Source organism: Lissotriton vulgaris, chromosome 5 (genome assembly GCF_964263255.1).
Source record: "Lissotriton vulgaris chromosome 5, aLisVul1.2, whole genome shotgun sequence".
NCBI classification, from domain to species: Eukaryota; Metazoa; Chordata; class Amphibia; order Caudata; family Salamandridae; genus Lissotriton; species Lissotriton vulgaris.
In genome coordinates, this window is record NC_141693.1 from 1,290,978,879 (window position 1) to 1,290,999,006 (window position 20,128).

The following is a 20,128-nucleotide window of genomic DNA, read 5'->3' on the forward strand; positions in this document are numbered from 1 at the left end:
GTCGTAGAGGGGAGTAAAGTGGCAACGAGTGGCATAAAGTGGAGTGTTGTGGAGTAGAGTGGAGTGGCATAGAAAGTCTCAAAGTGTAGTGTCACACTGTACAGTAGATTGCTGTAGTTTGGCATAGAGTAGAGTGCAGTAGAGTATTGTGGAGTGTCATAGAGTGGAGTACAGATGAGTAGAGTGTTGTAGAATGGCGCTGAGTGGCATAAGCTAGAGGGGCATAAAATGTAGTGAAGTGTCGTAGAGTGGAGTAGCATAGAGTGGAGCAGAGTGTCGTAGAGTGAAGTGTCATAGAATAGCATGGTGTAGTGCGGAGAAGAGTGTTGTAGAGTGGTGTGGTATAAAGATGAGTGGAGTAGAGTGGCGTGTTGTAGAGTGGACTGTTGTTGAGTGGACTGTTGTTGAGTGGACTGTTGTAGAGTGGAGTGGTGTAGATTGGAGTGGAGTAGAGTGGAGGGGCGTAATGTTGAGTGGCATACAGTGTCATAGAGTGGAGTGGTGTAGAATAGAGTAGAGTGGTGTAAAAGGGAGTAGAGCGTCATGGAGTACTGTGTCGTGGAGTAGAGCGCGGTGGAGCGGCATGGAGTGTCGTAAGGTGGAATAGAGTATCATAGAGTGAGTAGAGTGTTGTAGAGTGGAGTAGCATTGAGTTCAGTAGAGTGTTGTATAGTGGATTGTCGTAAAGTTGAGTGGCGTAGAGTGGAGCGGTACAGTGGAGTGGCATAGAGTGAGCAGAGTGGAGTGTCATAGTGTGGAGTGGCATAAAGAGGAGTAGATTGAAGTGGCATAGAGTAGAGTGGCATAAAGTAGAATAAAGTGGCGCAGAGAGGCATAGAGTGCATTGGATTGTTGTGAAGTGGAGTGAAGTAGAGTAGAGTGTCGTAGGAAGTGTGGAAATTTGGCAGAGATCACTGTTAGCATTGAGCTGAAGCCATATTGTTTCCGGCAGCCATCTTGACTGACCATGTGCTCGCCATGTGCTCCTTCCTTCTTCGCTGTTGCTTGCCCTTTTGCTTTGCTCAAGAACTGGCTGTACTTAGCCCTTGCTACTCTGCACATGCTCAGAAGAGTCTGTAGCTGCCCATGCACCAGCTCTAGTCTGTTATGTCAGGCTGTTTTAACTGAAGTCAGCAACTCATTGCCCCGCCTTCTTTGTTGACTTGCATTCTTTGTATGACCATCTATGTATGTAACTCTTTCTATGTGTACTTGTACAGCCTCCTTTTGAGCTCCTGTGTGGGTATAAAAGACCCACAGATCTTCTACTCCTTGTGCTACTTCATACCCTGCCGAAGGGTGTTGTGTGAATGTAGTTTCAGCTCATGAGGTTTATTAAAGTGTTTTCTTGATTGTTCAACTTCTGTGCCAATCTCTACTTATTGGTCTGAGTACTAGTGCGCATAAGGGCGAACCCCTAGCACCGGTAGACCTTGCTGAGGTCTACTTTTACAGGAGTAGTGGCACAGAATGGAGTAAAGTGGTTTATAATGGAGTGGCATAGAATGGAGTTGTGTCATACAGCAGAGTAGAGTGGTGCAAAGTGGCATGCAGTGGTATACATTTGAGTAACATGCCGTAGAGTGTAGTGGCATAGAGTGTAGTGGCACTGAGTAAAGTAGAGTGTCAAAGAGTGGAGTGGTTTAATGTGTTGTAGAGTGGAGTGGTGTAGAGTGGAGGGGAGTGTCAGAGTAGAGTGTTGTAGAGTGGAGTATAAAGTTTATAAAGTTGAGTGGGGTTAAGTAGAGTAGAGTGGACTAAAGTGGCATCGAGTGGAGAGTCATAGAGTCCAAACAGTAATCAATATAGACACAATGGATACTATATTGGTTTTAGACATGTCCGGCCGGACAGAGGTCTCAATCTTTTTACTTATTCACAAAGAATACACAAGAATTTCCTTCAACAATTCTTCGTAGCGGGGCACAAGCCTGTACCCTACCACATACAAATTGGCATGGTGAAAAGTGTCACAAACAGAAAACACAAGGCTTTTAGGCAAAAGAACTTCAGATTCCTGTGGATGAAAATGCAACAGAAATTCCAGTCACACCATTACACACATATAACACATGGTGTACATTATAGGTATATGGTGTACATAGAGGTCGACAGCGTTTCGATCCCACTATCTAATCATGGGGATCATCATCAGGAGCATCACAAGGAAGATACACCGTCCGACTAATCCGGACTATCCTTCCATAAACGCGATCGAGCACACTGCAGACGCGATTTAATCTGACGGTCCGATTCTTGGATGCTGAGTCTATTCGACTCTCCGATTATCCGGTATTGTCTTGCCCTACATCCTTAGGCTGTTATTGGCTACAAAGGTATATATTGTTTAGGCATTATCAATGTCCTGATTTAATAAGCTTCTCAGCGCTGACTTCTTCTCCCTCCTTCCCGCTGCCCTGGGCCACTCCCAGCCGAGTATTATCGCTGTGGAGTTGGTCCCAGGTACAGAATACTGGCGGCCATATTGTGTGTGGCTCTAATTCTCGCTCTCTAGTTGCGCATAAAAGGGGCTTCCTCTGACCTGGCGCTCGATTGACTGAGTGTTTGTGGCCCTCCTGAGGCAGAAGCCAGGAGGTTGTGCTGCTCTGTTTTAATTTTACTAGTAATCGTTTACCTGTGTAATACGGCGCTTTTTAAACTCATTTGCAACATTTACTAAATTGCTTGATTTAATAAGCTTCTCACCGCTGACTTCTTCCCCCTCCTTCCCGCTGTCCTGGGCCACTCCCAGCCGAGTATTGATGTTGTGGAGTTGGTCCCAGGTACAGAATAGCGGCGGCCATATTGTGTGTAGCTTTAATTCTCGTTCTCTAGTTGCGCATAAAATGGGCTTCCTCTGGCCCGACGCTTGATTGACTGAGTGTTTGTGGCCCCCCTGAGGCGGAAGCCAGGAGGTTGTGCTGCTCTGTTTTAATTTTACTAGTAATCGTTTACCTGTGTAATACGGCGCTTTTTAAACTCATTTGCAACATTTACTAAATTGCTTGATTTAATAAGCTTCTCACCGCTGACTTCTTCCCCCTCCTTCCCGCTGTCCTGGGCCACTCCCAGCCGAGTATTGACGTTGTGGAGTTGGTCCCAGGTACAGAATAGCGGCGGCCATATTGTGTGTAGCTTTAATTCTTGTGCTCTAGTTGCGCATAAAAGGGGCTTCCTCTGGCCCGACGCTTGATTGACTGAGTGTTTGTGGCCCCCCTGAGGCGGAAGCCGAGAGGTTGTGTTGCTCTGTTTTAATTTTACTAGTAATCGTTTACCTGTGTAATATGGCCACTCCCAGCCGAGTATTGACGCTGTGGAGTTGGTCCCAGGTACAGAATAGCGGCGGCCATATTGTGTTCGGCTCTAATTCTCGCGCTCTAGTTGCGTATAAAAGGGGACGTCCAGGCCTCAGCGCAGCGGACGCGTTCAGCGGTCGCGCCGGACTCGTGCCGGACTCGGGCCAGAGTCCTGCCCGTCTGCGCCTGTCCGCGGCCGTACGGGCCCAGGGGCTAGGGATGCTGTCAATCCCCTCAATAATTCTCCCTCTACCCTCTGGACACTACAATCCGCACACTGCGTTTTATCTCCGGCAAGCCTAGACCGTGCCTCTTCATTCGGCATTGCGCGTAAAGCCTCACTCCCACGTCCTAGCTGAAAGCCCCCAGCCTGCCTCAGCACCACTGAAACGCAGATTCGCGTATTATATCTAAACAAACGTTCATTTGTAAAACACCAGGCCGACCTCTTTCTTCTCCTTACTGATGAAAGACCTGATATCCTCCTAATCACTGAGACCTGGCTGACTGGCTGACTGACAATTCTTTCCCAGACATTCTGGCAGCACTGCCCCCGACTACTACATGCTCAATACGAACCGACCCTCTGGTCGGGCTGGGGGTGGGGTGGCAGCTGTCATACGAAAGGAGTTTAAATTAATTTCCACGTCTTCCATTATCCTCGCTGATGTGGATAACCTCATCATCAGCCTGGAAACTGGAGAGGGAGCTCTTACCCTTATTGTTCTCTATCGCCCCCCCCCACCCTATGCCTTTGTTTCCCGTCGCCTTCAGCGAACAGCTAGCCAACCTGATCACTTCATCTGCCCGAATCGCTGTCCTCAGCGACTTCAACTACTGGTACAACGACTGCGACGCCGGCCCTCATGCAGCTGAGCTGTTCGAAGTTCTCTCCAGCCTTAACTTGACCCAACTTGTCACTTCTCCCACCCATATCAGGGGCCATATTCTAGATCATATCTGGACCCACAACCTCACGCTCTCCTGTCCTGTGATCACTCCCTGTATCTGGTCGGACCATCACATGATCGATACTGTGATCACTGTAAAGGGTTGTGTAAAGGTTCCTCCTCTGACTCTTGATCCCAACACTTTAGCCAAACTCGTTGCTCGAGTCAAATCTGGCTCGCCCAACGACTGTTGCCCCCTCTGGCTCTTCCGGACTGCGTCTTGCCTCTGCTAAACACCTCCCTTGAGACGGGCACGGTACCCAACTCCTTTAAGGAGGCTGTCCTGGTGCACCTGCTAAAAAAAACAGTGCCGACCCAGAGGACCTTGCCAACTATCGGCCTATCTCCCTTTTGCCCTATCTATCCAAACTTTTGGAGGCTCATGTCACCAGCTGCCTCTCCCAATTTATCGAGTGCTCCAACTACCTCGAACCCAACCAAGCCGGCTTCAGACCAGCCCACTCCACTGAGGCTGTGATCCTGGCAGTTATGGATTCTCTAAGGGGTAATCCCGATAAAGGGGCACCTCAGGCGCTCGTCCTATTGGATCTGTCGGCAGCGTTCGACACGGTGGACCATAACATCCTTCTCCACCGCATTGAACAGGCTGGCATCCAGGGACTGGCTTCTGCCTGGCTCAAATCTTTCTTGTCGGGGAGAACCCAGGCGGTCCGCTTAGGCCCTTTCACAGCCCCCAAGGAACCATCTATCTGCGGAGTGCCTCAGCGATCATCCCTGTCCCCTCTGCTTTTTAATCTTTACTTCAACCACTCATTCATTCCCTGAAGAGGTGGGACATCACCGTCCTCAACTATGCAGACGATCTGCAAATCATCTTCCCTCTCAAGACTCCAAGTGCAGCTTCTGACTGTCAAGCGGTTATGCTACACATCCAACAATGGATGAATCTTAACCAGCTCAAGCTGAACCTGGGGAAAACAGAGCTAATACTCCCGAGCAACATCTCCACCTACTGGGGTCCACAGTTCTGGCCGGTGGAGCTTGGCTCCTCTCCTGCTCCAGCCAAGTCAGCGAAGAGTCTTGGGGTCATTATCGATACGGAGCTTTCCCTCAAGCCTCAGGTGGGTGCTGTCGTGTCATCATGCATGTTCCAGCTCAGAAAAATCAGGAAAGTCTCCCACCTCCTTACACCTGAGGCTTTGATACAAGTTCTGATTGCCTTGGTGCTTTCCCGCCTGGATTTTTCAAACTCTCTGTACCATGGCCTACCCAAATCCCTTCTTTACAGGCTCCAAATTGTACAGAACCAGGCGGCTAGACTGGCCTATAAAACCCCGAAGTGGCAGTCTGCGAAGCCATTACTTTGCAAACTCCATTGGCTGGCGGTTGAACGGAGGGCTACATTTAAGATCGGCTGCCTGGCATTCAAAGCCGTCTCTGGGACTTCTCCCGCCTTCCTTAAATCCCTGGTCACTCCCTACTGTCCGGTACGCAACCTACGGTACTCTCATCGCCAGCTCTTAGTCACCCCCCCCAATTAAGCTTAAAAAATTTGGCGCCGTAGATTCGCTCACTTGGCCCCCAATCTCTGGAACTCGCTGTCCCTCTCGCTCAAATCTTCCAACTCTCTTTTGGAATTCAGAAAACTCCTGAAAACCTGCCTTTTCACACAGTTTGACTAGACCCCACGCGCCTACACCTCTCAGCACTCAATCAGCGCCAGGAAACTTATGGTGAAGAAGCGCTATACAAAACCCCCTTAAGTAAGTAAGTAAGTAAGTAAGTAATAATGCATGGGACCACTGTTGTTTTCGAAAATATGTTCCCGAGGTCCTTTGCTGACTCGTAAGGGTGCCCTTGTTGATTTCTAAATATATGAGAGTCATAGAGTGGCACAGAGTAGAGTACAGCAGAGTGGAGAACAATGTTGTTGAGTTGAGTGCCCTAGAGTGTTGTGGAGTGCGTAGAGTAGAGTATTGTGGAGTGGCATAGAGTGGAGGATACTGTTGTAGAGTGGTGGGGCGTAGAGTAGTATGTGGTAGAGAGGAGTAGCATAGAGTGGAGTATGCATGGTGTGGTTGTGACTGCCATTAGAAAGAACACATTTGCACAGACATACAGTTTTACTAATAAGACTTTACAGCATATAAATGATAATGTGTGGAAATCAGCATCACCTAGTGTATTGATTTGCTTCGATAGTACTAAAATATTTGTTCCCATCACATCTCAGAATTACAAAAAATGTGCTTCATTTGTGCTTTTCTAATTCTAATACATTCTGAAATATTTCTACAGTTCATTTACTGGAATTTAAATGTTACTGTGTGCTAGAAAAAAGAACACAATATAGACTTTTCCACCACCAGTAGACAGCACGATTTTCACATAAGTCCTCTCAGTTTGCAGTCAGAGAAAAAAAAGTAAATACCAACCTCCATCAGATGACTGAGCCTAACATTTGACTTCTGTCTTTGAATTGGCAAGAAAAAAAACACTTTGAAGGCCTGTTTATTACTCAGTCACTTCTGAGCTCCAGCATGGTTATTTTTCAGGTGCTTCAGCACCTCAACTCCCATACTTTCAGCAACTATGGCATGGGCATGAAATTGAGGAAAAGGATTGTTTAAGTTATTCTTTTAGTAAAGAACACTATCCAAAATAAACAAGCTCATAAACAGAACATTGTTCCTCATAGGTATGAAAGATTAGTCATAAAGATAAGTTGAACTCGTCAAGCAGAAAGATAGGAGGCAGGACATCTATTCTAAGAAATGCAGTACTATACTGCTTCCTGAACTAGCTTTCAATGGAGACAACTGAAAACAAATGTTCTCTTGTGCAGTGCCTCACGGAAAAGAAACAAGCATTGAAAATGCAACAGGTCTCGCCTTTGATTAAGGTAAAGCCATTTGCTTTTCTAATGGTATTGTATCACAAAGCAAATGGCTTTAACTCAATAAAAGGCTTGTTTATGCTTGTGGCACATACTAGTATTACAAAAAATATCCATTGCACCAGCCTGTAAAAGACAGACCTCTTGTATTTGACAATGCCTGTTATTCCTTGCATGTGTGGACAATGTGGCATGAAGCAGTCACTCAATGGATGTATGATTCAGCCTAACATTACACAGAGTGGATAGGACTTGAGCCTTTGAAATTGGAAATCCAAAGAACAGGAATTTGAGGTCTGGAAAATATGTGGCATTGGTCAAATCCTGTCCTAAAGGAACTGCTCAAAGAACTGGTAAGCAGAACATGGTTTGTCACTGAATATTGCTAAGTCTGGGCTTATATGCAACATTGTAGCCTAGAACTCAAGGCCTGCTTAATGCCAGTACCCATTTTTCCACTCTGAGATATCTGTTTGTCATTTGAACTCGTGACTAAGGAAAGACACGGTCCCCCGCGACAAGTGTAAAAACACTCTGGTCGGCCAAGAACACCCGAATTGGCTCTCGCCCAGTTAAGATGGCGTCTGTAATGCTTGTTATGCTGCGCACTCATCTGCTCCAGAAGGTAGCGGGTTACAGTCTGGTCGAATACAATTCGAAGTCTGCCATAATGTCTCTATTCATAATGGAGGCTGGGGGAGGCGTCTCATTAGTAATGAGCTGATTACTGCTAAGCTTTTCACAAAACAGCAAACATGCAGCATGCACAAAGGATTTTAAAGAGCGTTACATGGACATTACGAAACACAGAGTTGTGATGGAGCCCAAAGGACACTCTGGGTCTGGTGTTTTGTCTCGGGTACTTCTCAGATGGAGGAAGGCGGAGGAGGTTCGGAACCCAAAAGAAAAGAAAATCATCCTGGCCCAGGCTCATGTACATAATCAGGCACAACCCATGATGTGAACTTCTAATTAGGACCGCAGGCATTTTTCCCAGTGAACATTGACAAAAGTGACCCAGCATTTAAGGAAGAGTTGTGGCTGGGACAGGGAGTGGAAGGGGAGGCCGGACGACAACCAACTGATGCAAGACTGCCCTCTCGTTCAGTATCATTATGTATCACTGCTGGGGTCTCACCACACATCCCTGCTCTACATTATGCTCTGTCTGGTGTCTTTTTGGAAGATGTAGTGTTCGACATGAGAAGGTAATATACAGATACACTGATGCAAGCGAGGATCAAACTGATCCGGAACAAGAAACTGATCTGAAAACCACTAATATTATCAACTTTAGGAGAATGATGGGCGGGCTCAGCCCTACTGGTTTTCTAACCTGTGTGCTGACGAGTACACAGTGTTCTCGGCAGTAGCATTCAAGTCACAGAACTATCTTTCTCTCTGGTACTTCCTGCACCAACCTGGGGGCTGGACTTGCCAAAAGCTTTTTTCCAGGGTCCAGGCCCCTTAAACTCTGCAATTCTGGTGTGTCACATGTTTGGTGTACGAGGGCCTCCTTGAAAAGGAAAACCGTGTCCTTGAACACTTTTTGCGGCTGTGCCACAATATGGTGTCATCTAGCGGCGGCTTGTATTATCTACATCTTTCTGAGTATATAACAAAATCTATAGAGGACGACTAAGGGTAAGTACATTTAAAGAATAGTAACAGGCAAAGAGTACATGATATTTTGGAAAGCGTTTTAAACAAGCCCGGCCTGTAATGGGACGGAAGATGTGCACTGCCTTTACTGGCGGCAAAAAAAAAAATCCCCAGTGTATCACGCTGCCAGTAATGCATCCAATCCTTAAGTGCACATCTTTTGTCACTTTTGTTTCCTCGTGTGCACGCTGGAATCTTATCAATTCCAAAAGACCTCTGCATGGGGAGTAGCGCATGCGCTGCTTTAGCCTGGCCGAGACCTAAAAAGAAGCCAGTCAGTGAGGTGGTAAACAGACTATGCTCCATGGGAGGAAAAGACATGCTGCACAGCCTAAAACAGCATATAGGAAGCACGCATATGTGAGTTACAAAACACAAGGCCAATGGTAAGCAATTGACGGAATGAAAAGGAAGCTTTTAGAATGTCCCCAACATGTCTTTGCAACCACACAGCTGTGCTGTCCGGTAGGCTTCGACTTTAAAAGGCAATCCCTCAAGTAATCGGAGCAAAGGGTAGGAAGATGAAGTACCGGACTGTATTCTTTCTCTTTATAATTTTCGTAAGTTCACAATCAGTAAATGTCAATCTTTTGTAATATATATGTATTCTTTCTCTTCATAAAAAAAAGGGATGAGAACTGTTTGCAATTTGTCCAACAGACAAACGTGAACAAAAGAACATGCTTCCAGCTGCCAAACCCCAACGAGTAAGCACAAGTTCAGGGCGTGCAGGTTTACTTTTGCGCAAGTTGAGTGCATGCGGGTATATTTTTGCACAAGGTATGTGGTTGTACTTTTGCACAAGTTGAGTGTATGTGCGTATACTTTTGAGCAAGTGGAGTGTATTTGTTGGGGATACTTCGTGTGCTTCCATGAAGGCCAAATAAATAATTTCACAGTGCTTCGAAATATTACCTACATAGTAAGTGACATAATTACATCACAAGCAATTCAACAGTTTGTAACTTACCGCCCCATTTTCATCACATGGAGTGTGTGTGTAGAAAAAGTCCTGCTCCGTGCACGGGGGGCGGGCTTTACATGAGCTGGACCCTGGCCCTGGAACGAAATGCACAGATAATCCAAGATGCAGATTTAGGAAAATTGGTACTATTTGATGCTGATTCCGTATGATTTTAACACGTTGGTTCAATCTAAACATAGTTTTAGTTAATAGCACAATCTCCTAGGATCAACAGCGCGTGCAAGAAAAGCAACAGAGACAGTGACGTAGCTAGTGGGGCGGGGCACTCTTTTTGGGGCGGCAGAGGTGAGCAAGTCATGTTTATCGACTACCACCATCCCCCGGCGAACAAGTTGTCCGACCGCCACACGTCTGCTACCCCCCACACCCCCCCCTCTTCCCAGCTCTTACCGCGCACCCAGCAGCAGCAAATTTAGGGGCTGCCGCAGGTGGCAGTAGGTCTGCTACACCACTAACAGAGAATGTATACGCTCCAGAGTCCAGACAGTCAGCCAGGGGTGATGTCTGCTCCCTTCGTCAGTAAATGTCAATCTTGTGTAATAAATATGTACATTAGTGCAAGCTACTATGTGTCTGTGAATTTTTCCACACATTTGTCTGCATGGGTGGTGTAAATGTAGACACACAATTACTCATTCCCTGTAAATAAAACCATGTGCATTGAGCTCACTTTTCATAACTTTGATTGTGTCAGTGCTTGACAATACGAGTTATCCGTTCTTTGAATAGTCCTCCCTTGAAGTGTCTTCTGCTTATCACCTGCTGGAACATATTTCTCACTTTCATTGTTAAATTTCCTTTAGTCTCTCCTGTCGTCTCCTCCCTCACCCTCCCTCTATTTATGTCTCACCCTCTCTCCTCTCTCAATGTACTGAGACTAAACTATTTTGTCTGACGCCTGATGGAGTTACCTGGTTTAGCTATAGGGGAGATGGGCCGTGGATTCCCGCCTTGGCCATCACCTACCCAGTCGGTCTTTAGACAGACTTCCTTTCGTCTCTACGGTTGTCTCCTCCCTTATCCTCACTTTCTCACCTCCCCTACCCCCCACTACCTTTCTCTCTCCTTTCTCTCCTCTCCTAATGTATTGCTGATTATTTGATGTAATGTGTAATTGTTGATCTTTTTCTGTTATACTGTTGAACCACATTGTTGAACTTCCTTTCGTCTCTCCTGTCGTCTCCTCCCTAACCCTCCCTCTATTTTTGTCTCTCCCTCTCTCCTCTCTCAATGTACTGAGACTAAACTATTTTGTCTGACGCCCGATGGAGCTACCTAATTTAGCTATAGGGGAGATGGGCAGTGGATTCCCTCCTTGGTTGTCACCTACCCAGTCGGTCTTTAGACAGACTTCCTTTCGTCTCTCCTTGCGGTCTCTTCCCTTGTCCTCCCTTTCTCACCGCCCCCTCCACTACTTCTCTCTCTCCTTTCTCTCCTTTCCTAATTGTATTTCCAATTTTTTGATGTATTGTGTAATTGTTTAACTTTTTCTGTTACAGTGTTGATTCTCATGTAAAGCGCTCTGATACCTTCGGGTCTAGCCAGCGCTATATAAAACTTTTAAATAAAAATAAAATAAATACTTCCCGCCATACCTCTCACTGTCCCTTTTAAGCGACTTTTGACAGCATATCAATCCCTACATGAAAGGAATATGATCCAAAGAGATAAATTCTCTCTTCGTAAATTAATGTTAATACTCTTTATTTTCTTATAGGTTTCCCACCATTTTCAATCCTCTAGTACAGCACTAAAACCATACACAACAGACGCTTCTAAGGTGAAGGAAAAATAATGTGTTTATCAGAAAAGGAATGAAGTATTCTCTGATCTCTCTAGCAGTGTCTCTGAGATCAGAATGCAGTGCTATTTGGTTAAAGGATGCACGGAAGCCTAAATGGCTGGCTTGTATGCGTGTTCTTTGACAAAAGCTGCTCTGAATTGTTCGCAAGCATTCAGCTAACCAGCTCTATACTCAAATGTTTTCAGACAGGTGGGCTTTAATGGCCAGAAAGAAAATGTATTGTGGTGGTAACAAGTAGGACTCTGCGACATTTAAATTACACAGTGTAATACGAGTAATAATAATTGTGATGCTTGTATTGCAAAATTGCGCTATTTCACCAGTTCTCATAATTATGCATCATTCTTGGTAAAAAAAAATTACAGCGAAAGTGGAATTCACAGTAAAAAAGTTACCACGTGGGCAGTGAACAACAGAATGCGAGAGGCTGTTATTTGCGTGCTTTTGTTGATTTTGCACTATTTTTGAGAGCGGAATTTGACTTACATTAAAAATTGATGCACGGACAAATTTCACACTAATTGCAGCTCTAAGCGACAAGTTACATGAATTTTGCACACCCCTAGTACTAACAAGCGCAGTCACTTGGGATCCAACATGTTTTGTTAATACCCTATTCAACATTTCTTAAAAGGGACATGATGAAGGAGCTGAGGTTAGTGGGTAAACCAAACTAATGAAATAGATCAGTACTCAGATGGATCTACGGTGCAATATCTAGTGACTGACCAAATAATTCATGGTCCTCCATGGCTTTAATCAACAAAGGAAGATTGCTCCTAAAGCAGACCTCTGCACTGAGAATGCAATGCCACCCATTTGAACTTTAAGTATGAGGAAAATTCCAGAAGTTGGTCAGTTGAGAGGCTATGAACTTAGGACATAGGGCCTGATTTATTTCTTGGCAGAGAGCGAATTCCGCAATGGAGTACTCCCCTCACCAAAATTATTGCAAGCCCACCCGATTTAAATGCGGACGGATCATAGTTTGACTACAGTTCCATCATGTTTGACGGAGTCGTCTAGCAAAGTTACAGTTCACTGGCAGGAACCCCCTTAATGGTTGTTTTGTGAATGCTTAAAATGTCCGCCGGGCGGACGGACATTTCGAAATTTGACGCTCGGACGAAGTCATTTACATCCAGAGGATTGGCTGACTGCCCATGTTTAGATCGGCCCCATAGACAATGAATTTGTCATCATAAACTGCAGACATCATTGAGGTAAAATTCCATCAGGTTTATCACTGCACGTCTCTGCAGTATTTTTATTGGTAAAAACATATTATGGCTATTGCAATGACTTAGAAACAAACAGGGTACTCATTTCTGCCTAGTGCAAACGTCTACAATAAATGCTAGCTAGGTGGAGGGTGCTGTCACAGTCCGGAGAGAAAAGGTAAACGTTAGTATGCTCTTAGCAGAAAGGATAGGTAGGCAAAAATCTATCCTCATCTTGAGCCAGATGTAGGTGGGAGATTTTGGCCATTACCGACCGGTAAATGGCCATGGAGATGTAGGGGGATAAAAAACATGCATTTTCGGTAATTTTACCGATTCGGTAAAATTACAGAATTGGTAAAATTACCGATTCTGTATATTTTACCGAATCAGTAAATGTACCGGTCGGTAAAATTACCGAAAATGCATGTTTGGTATGTAGGTGCCAATTTTAACATTGACACAGGGCTTTGAAAATCGGTATTTTACCATGCAATACAATTGCATGGTAAAATATCGATTCAGGTGTACATGCACATCTGTGCATGAACACCTGTGCCATGTGGCACACATACATGCCCTTAGGGCCTAAAACAGGTGTGCCAGAGGGTGTCAAAGTGACACCCCCTGCACCCTTGCAAAGTTCGATATTTACCGATTCGGTAAATACCGAATCGGTATTTGATATTGAATCCTATGGGCTTCAAGGCCCATAGGATTCAACAGCAAATACCGATTCGGTATTTACCGAATCGGTAAATACCGATTTTTACCGATTCGGTAAAATTTACCGAATTGGTACCTACATTAAAAATACCTACTCTTAATTAGCGAATCAGTAAAATTCTGTAATTAAGAGTCGGTATTTCTGATTTTGCTACATCTGGCCCTTAATTCCTTTTCTTTGTCCCTCGCGGTTATGTCTTGTGCTTGTTCCCACAATCCTGAATATTATACCAGAGCACCATCTCATCTGGAATGTCCTTAGAATGTTGAAAAACTCCTGTACCTAAAAGAAAAGATTATTATGCAGTACCATGCCGATGTTGGCACTATTTTAGCTTTCAGAATCCAAATATGAACCACTCGACAGCTGGGGTGTCTAACTCACCACTGCAGAATATATTTTACATTGTCTGCAAACACCTTGTGTAGACACGGTAGGGACATCTCCTTTGCCATTTGTGACATTTGTGTACATGTACATCCTGATGACATCCTTGGGGTACTTTGTATGATGTGTACACTGGTCTCAACTCAAGGAACACACTGCTAAAGAAATTTATCTGACCTAGTACCAGTTTTCTCTAATCAAGAAAGTGAAACCGTTCCTCCCAGACTGTGACTTCAGAACTGCAGTCCAGTTTCTCACACTCTCGCATCTGGATGTTAGCAATGTTCTACTCCTCACTTTCCCAGAATCCACACTGACTCCACATTGACCACCCTTAAGGGACATCCCACAGCATGACTCATCAAGGGCCTGAAGAAATGTGGCCACATCACCCTGCTCTGAGAAAACTTCTCTGACTCCCCTTACTGGCCTGCAGCAACAGTAGACCGAGCTCCATCACCTTCACAACCAGTACCACCATCTCATCTACGGATGGGCTCACCCCCATCAGTGGCTCGCGGGACACCTACAGTCAAAAAAGGAACAGACCGGAGCCCAAAAAAATGCAAAAAAGAGGAAAAACAAGGGAAAAGGCCATCTTCATTGACACACCCCAGCATCTGGAATGATAACTCTTGACTGCCTCAACTCTGCTCCAATTAGGAAAGATCTGAAGACACTCGCCTTTAAACCAGTACATTATGATAAACTAACAGTCCACTCCGACTATCAGAATCCACATTAATCTTTAATCACCTTTTGACTGTATCTTTGGATTTGACCCTGGACAGCACTCCGCTACCTTTTGGTAAGGTTCATTCTATAGAAGTACCACATACATACATATCTCTTTTACAGTTTGTAGTATGTTTAGATGAACAATGTAAATACTGTGTAATAAAACTGACCAAATGTAATCAAGATCATGCTGTCTTTCCGTTTGTATTATCTAACAATGAGACTACTACTTTAAAACACAATGAAAACTGTCTTGTATTGCAAACAATTTAAAAAAAATCAGAGACTAGAAACACCTTAGGTATAGAAGACAAGCCAGTGTAAAGATTACGATTTTTTAGGTCCTTCCTTTAGTTCTAGAACTTGTAACAACACAAGCGCTGGCATAATAAATGCAGTTTGTACACTACACAATTGCCAAATAACAACAATATTAAAGGCAATATTCCACCAGTCTTCTATTTTTCCTCCTTCCTCTTCTTCTTCTCCCTCTTCTCTTTCTGCCTCATCTTCTTCTTCTTTCTCTTCTCTTTCTGCTTCTTCTTCTTCTTCTTATTATTATTAGTGTTGTAGTGGTTATACATGGGATAATCTATCCCCAGCATTATATTACTAGGATATTCAAAGTCACCATGAAGTTCTGTGAACATGTAAAGAATAAGCCTGAACAAAACTCCAACATGACAGACAATATCCTTTTAAATGTACAGATGGGTTATATTATGCTTTCATGAATTGGACACCCAAGAAGACGCGGGACGCGGGAGCTCTTTCTGAGCGCCTTTATTTTACAGCGTCTCTATACAACCTGCCCCTTCCTCCTCCGCCTCCTCCCTGACCTCGCCTTTTCCTGACTTGCCTGCCCTGTCTGGATGCCAGGGTCAGGTATAATGACACAACACCTCCCCCGTTTGTATTTTAAGTGTTCTCTGTATTTTCAGAGTTCTTCAATGAGCCGAATAGGTCTCCGGATTGTTCTTCGTGGTCGGCTGCCTTGTATCTGTCAGGCGGGATCCTGTCTCTTGTGTCGTCAGACTCCAGTGCATGACGATACTCATGGTCACTGTTCCTTTCTTGACTTGACGAGTCCGTGTCACGGTTAGGCTCTCGAGCTTGAGTGTAGGCAGAAGGGTTGCACCTTTTGAAGTGTGATATGTTTCTGGTTGTTCGCTTGCCCTCAGACTCTGCAGTGATCATGGTCTTTTTTCTTCTTGTGACCTGCAGGGAATGTGCAAGGTAGCGACTGTCGGCTTTGGTTCTCTTGTCCTGTTTCACCAGCACCTAATCTCCTTCACGGATGTCGGACGTCTTTGCATGTCTTCGGTGATCAGCATATTCCTTCATTTTGGATTTCTTGGCGTGATCAAGTTCTACTAGAGAGATTGCGTGACAGCATCGGTAGTTGGGAGCCGGGTGCGTGGAATTCGCCCAAGCATTAGAGTGGCAGGACATTGGTTCATAGAAAACATATTGCACTTTTCAGGTGATATTACTCTTTTTATACTTATAGCAGTAGCATTAATGGTCCTGAGGAAGCAACAGGAGACCACCTGGCTCCGAGTGTCTGCAGAAACATGTCGACCTAAGATTCTTATTGGTAGTCATTTGTTATACTACTATTTGCACTGTTTTTATTGATTTGAGAGTGAAGGGGTGCATATTAAAAGGTTTTCCCCCATCACTATCCAATTTTATAGTAGTTAACTTTTTCACTGATGCACTTTCACCTTAGTTGGCACTGCTATTCAGTTCCTTCAGAGACACGTTTTCTTATTTTAGCCTTTCCTCACTGACATACTCACCTCAGATTAGGTTCATAGCATCTGCCGGTCTGTTGTGGGTATCTGTACCCTCGAGGTTTGAGAGTCCTCAGATGATGAAGGGCGGTCTCGATGGTGGACTGATGGGAACTCTTTTACGTCGAGGAGGTTCCCCTGGCAAGATTTCACATTTGCTTTTGAACACAGTAGTTTGGCTTTAAGGATACATAATTTAGTTAGCCCCTTGACCCACTGCTATCTCTTTGTTGTTGTACATTGGTTCGTGGTGCCATGTGGCGTGGTCCGATAGGCTCACAGCACTTCATTTAGTGCCGGTTGAATGTCGCGGCGAGCCAGTTCAGCTTGTTGTATGGTCTTTTTGATTGTTCCCATGAAACGTTCTATCATCCCGTTGGCCTGGGGCCACAAAGGAGTGATCTTCCGATGTTTGAAGTTCCGGTGTTTTGCAAACTCTGCAAATTCTTGTCCATTGAATGGTGGCCCCTTGTCTGTCTTTACCACGGTGGGTATTCCTCATGCTGTGAATGCTTTGTCGATGACAGGTATGACGGCTGTCGCTTTGGTAGAAGAGATTTGATGAGCAATGGGAAAATGAGAGTACTCATCCATGATGACGACGATGTATTTCCCTGATTTCAGTGGGCCAAAGAAGTCAATGGCTACTTATTGCCATACACTGTCCGGGAGGTCCGACATCTGCAGTGGCGCTGGTGGCTCATCTCGTCCCACTAGTTGGCAGGGTGTGCAATCTTGGAGCGTGGCTTCCACCATCTGGTCGAGGGACGGGAACCAGACACGTTTTCGTAACGCTTTCTTCGTGGCCACTACTCCTCTGTGTCCTTCGTGTGACAGGTTGACGATTCCTTGTCTTAACCATTGAGGGATCACGATTCTTCTGTCTCTCAGTAATAGTCCATCAGTGCTGATAGATTGTTCTTCTTGGACGTGTTTGAGTGTTGACAGCTTCATTTCGGTGGGCGTCTTCTAAGTGTCTCCACGAGTTGGTGCGGACTCGGTGCATAATGTTTTGAATTGTGACACTTTGGGCGGATGCTTCTCGGATGGCTTCTAGCGGGACCGCCGGTGGACAGGCGTGGTCGATGACAAAATGGAGGTATTCCTCCGCCACAGAACGTCGCACTTGTGTTCGGGTTTGTGGATGTCGCGACATGTAGTCTGCCGGGTTTTCCTCCTTCCCCGGTTTGTGGTTAATGGTGTAGGTGTAGTCTTGTAGGCAAATTCCCCACCGTTCAATCCGTGGGGGCATCTTGGCCCGCGGGTTACCAAAGATGGTTTTTAGCGCCTGGTGATCCGTGATGAGCGTGAAGTGTTACCCGTAGATGAAGAGATGAAAATGTTCACATGACCACTCAACTGCGAGGCTTTCTTTTTCCGGTCGGGAGTAGGCTTTTTCTGTGTCGGTGAGGCTGCGACTGGCGTCTACGACAATGTGGCGTTGGTCACCTTCAGCATCATATTGTGCCAGGATTGCACTTAACCCCACTGGGCTGGCGTCCACAGTGATTTCGGTCTTCCGTTTGGTGTTGAAGTAGGCTATATTGATTGCAGTGCTCACCCCCTCTTTGATCTTGTTGAAAGCGTGTTCACAAGTGACTGACCATAGGAATTGCTGTCCTTGACGTGTCAGTTATCTGAGTGGGTAGTTGATGGTGGCATAGTCTTTGATATAGCGGGCGCAGTAGCTGGCCATCCCCTGAAATGAACGGAGGTCACTGACATCACCTGGTTGTGGAGTGTCCGAAAGGGCAGAGACTTTCTCCGGTCAGGTCATATGCCGTTCTTTGAGAAGATGTGGCCGTAGAATTTGAGTGTTGACTTGAAAAACTCACACTTGTCTTGGTTGAGTGTGAGGTTAGAATTGAGGAGGGCATGACATACCCGATCAAGTGCTTTGTCATGTTCTTTTGGGTTCTGCCAGAAAACCAAGATGTCGTTGCTGTAGCTAAATGCGTTTGGGATGTCTTGAATCACCCGCCGGATGGCCTCCTGAAAAATCTCGGCTGCAGAGGAGATTCAGAAGTTGAGACATTTGTATCTGAAGAGGCCTTGATGAGTGGTGAACGTGGTAATGTATGTCAACTTCTCATGTAATTCTAATTGGTGATATCCTTTGTTAAGATCCACTTTTTAGAAAACTGTCGCTCCGTTTAAGCGCGTGATCATATCGCTGATGTGCGGTCCTGGGTGCCGCTCTCTCTCGATTGCCGTATTCGGGGCTCGCATGTCCACACACAGGCGTACCTTGTTGTCTTGACCTCTCTTGGGCACAACCATGACTGGTGACACCCATGGGGTGAGTCCTGTTGATCGCTCTATGATGTCCGCTCGCTCGCAGTAGGTCTTTCAGCTCGTTATCTACTGCCTGTTGCAAATGGAACGGTACCTTCCTGTGATGTTGTGCTATTGGTGTTATTTGTTCTTGATATGTAGTTTGACTTTGAAGTGAGTTAGTTTTCCTAGTCCACTGAATAGTTTCGGGAATTTGGTGACAATGTCCGGCGAGTCATCCACCTTGTAAAGGATTTTGACTAGCTTCAGACGTTGTTCTGCTGTTGGCAGACTAAGGAGGCAGTCTGCTGCTTCAGGGCCTTCAATCACATGAATATGTGTTTGGATTTGTCGGTCTTTGTACGTCAGGGTGGTGCGGAACTGTCCTAGACATGGTAGTGGTTTTCTGGAAATACGCGTGTAGACTCGCACTGCCGCTGGTTCTAGTTTCGGTTTGGGATTTATGCTCTGATATTCTGTGCTACAGATGTAGTTAAGTGATGCACCCGTATCTAGTACAAACTTGGCAGAGTGGTTTCCTATTTGAATATCTAGCCGTGGATATTTTTTCAGTCTATCTGGGTCTGCCACCATGCACACGTATGTATTTATCACTGTCTTGTGAAATACGAGTGAGAGAAGCCGATTCTCTGGACGTGGACCGCTGGGATCTGTAGGAGTTTACTGATTGAGCTCTTGACCTTGATGAGCTGTAGGAGCGGTCTCTCCGTCCCTGTACAGCTCTGGCAAGGTGGCGTGATTCCGTGCTCTGTCTGGTCTGTTTTACCTCCATGCGGCGAGTTTGGCAGACAGCTTCAAAGTGATTTTCTCTTCCGCATCGATGGCACTGTTGACCAACTGCAGGGCATTGGCCCGTGTGAGGGTAATCTTGGCCATACCGATAACATTGCGATGATTTTCTCCTAGGTTGGCTGTTTCGGGTCCGGCTGCGAGGAGATTTTGTTCTCGTGTGTTTTCCAGATGTGTGACGGTCAGGGCGGCGCCTCAAGTCGGTCTGGGACTGTACTCGAAGAGCTTGTTCTCTTTTCTCAGTTTTGCTAGCCTCCATCTTTTTTGCGTGTTCTTCTGCTTGATCATTGATGCGGGTGAGTTCTTCTACCTCCTCGTAGTGCTTTTTTAGTAGTCGACGACGTAGTGATTCTGATTGGCATCCCTCAATGATGCGCAGACGGATTGCATCTTCGGTGTTGAATTTGTCGAATTCGCAGTACTGGGCGAGACGCCTGATGCGGGCGATGAAGTCACTCATTGACTCCTCCTTTTCTTGCGAGCCGAGATTGAACGTGTAACGTTCATAGTCTAGGTTCCGTTTGTGAAGGAACTTCCTGTCTAGGGCTTCTTTTACATCTTTGTAGGATGCGGTATTAGCGGCCGGTAGTTCTTTGATGGTTTGCACAATGTCTTTTCCCAC

The 20,128-nt window shown here is 45.5% G+C and overlaps 1 protein-coding gene across 4 annotated transcripts in view; it reads right to left on the bottom strand.

Moving 5' to 3' along the window:
• ELAPOR1 (endosome-lysosome associated apoptosis and autophagy regulator 1) overlaps positions 1 to 20,128 on the bottom strand; it is a 483,435-nt gene that overhangs the window by 169,950 nt on the left and 293,357 nt on the right. For all 4 annotated transcript variants that reach the window (XM_086923178.1, XM_086923177.1, XM_086923176.1 and 1 more), the window contains exon 8: positions 9,736 to 9,824. In XM_086923178.1, the coding sequence (XP_086779304.1) occupies positions 9,736 to 9,824 (89 nt within the window). The remainder of the gene's footprint in view (positions 1 to 9,735; positions 9,825 to 20,128) is intronic.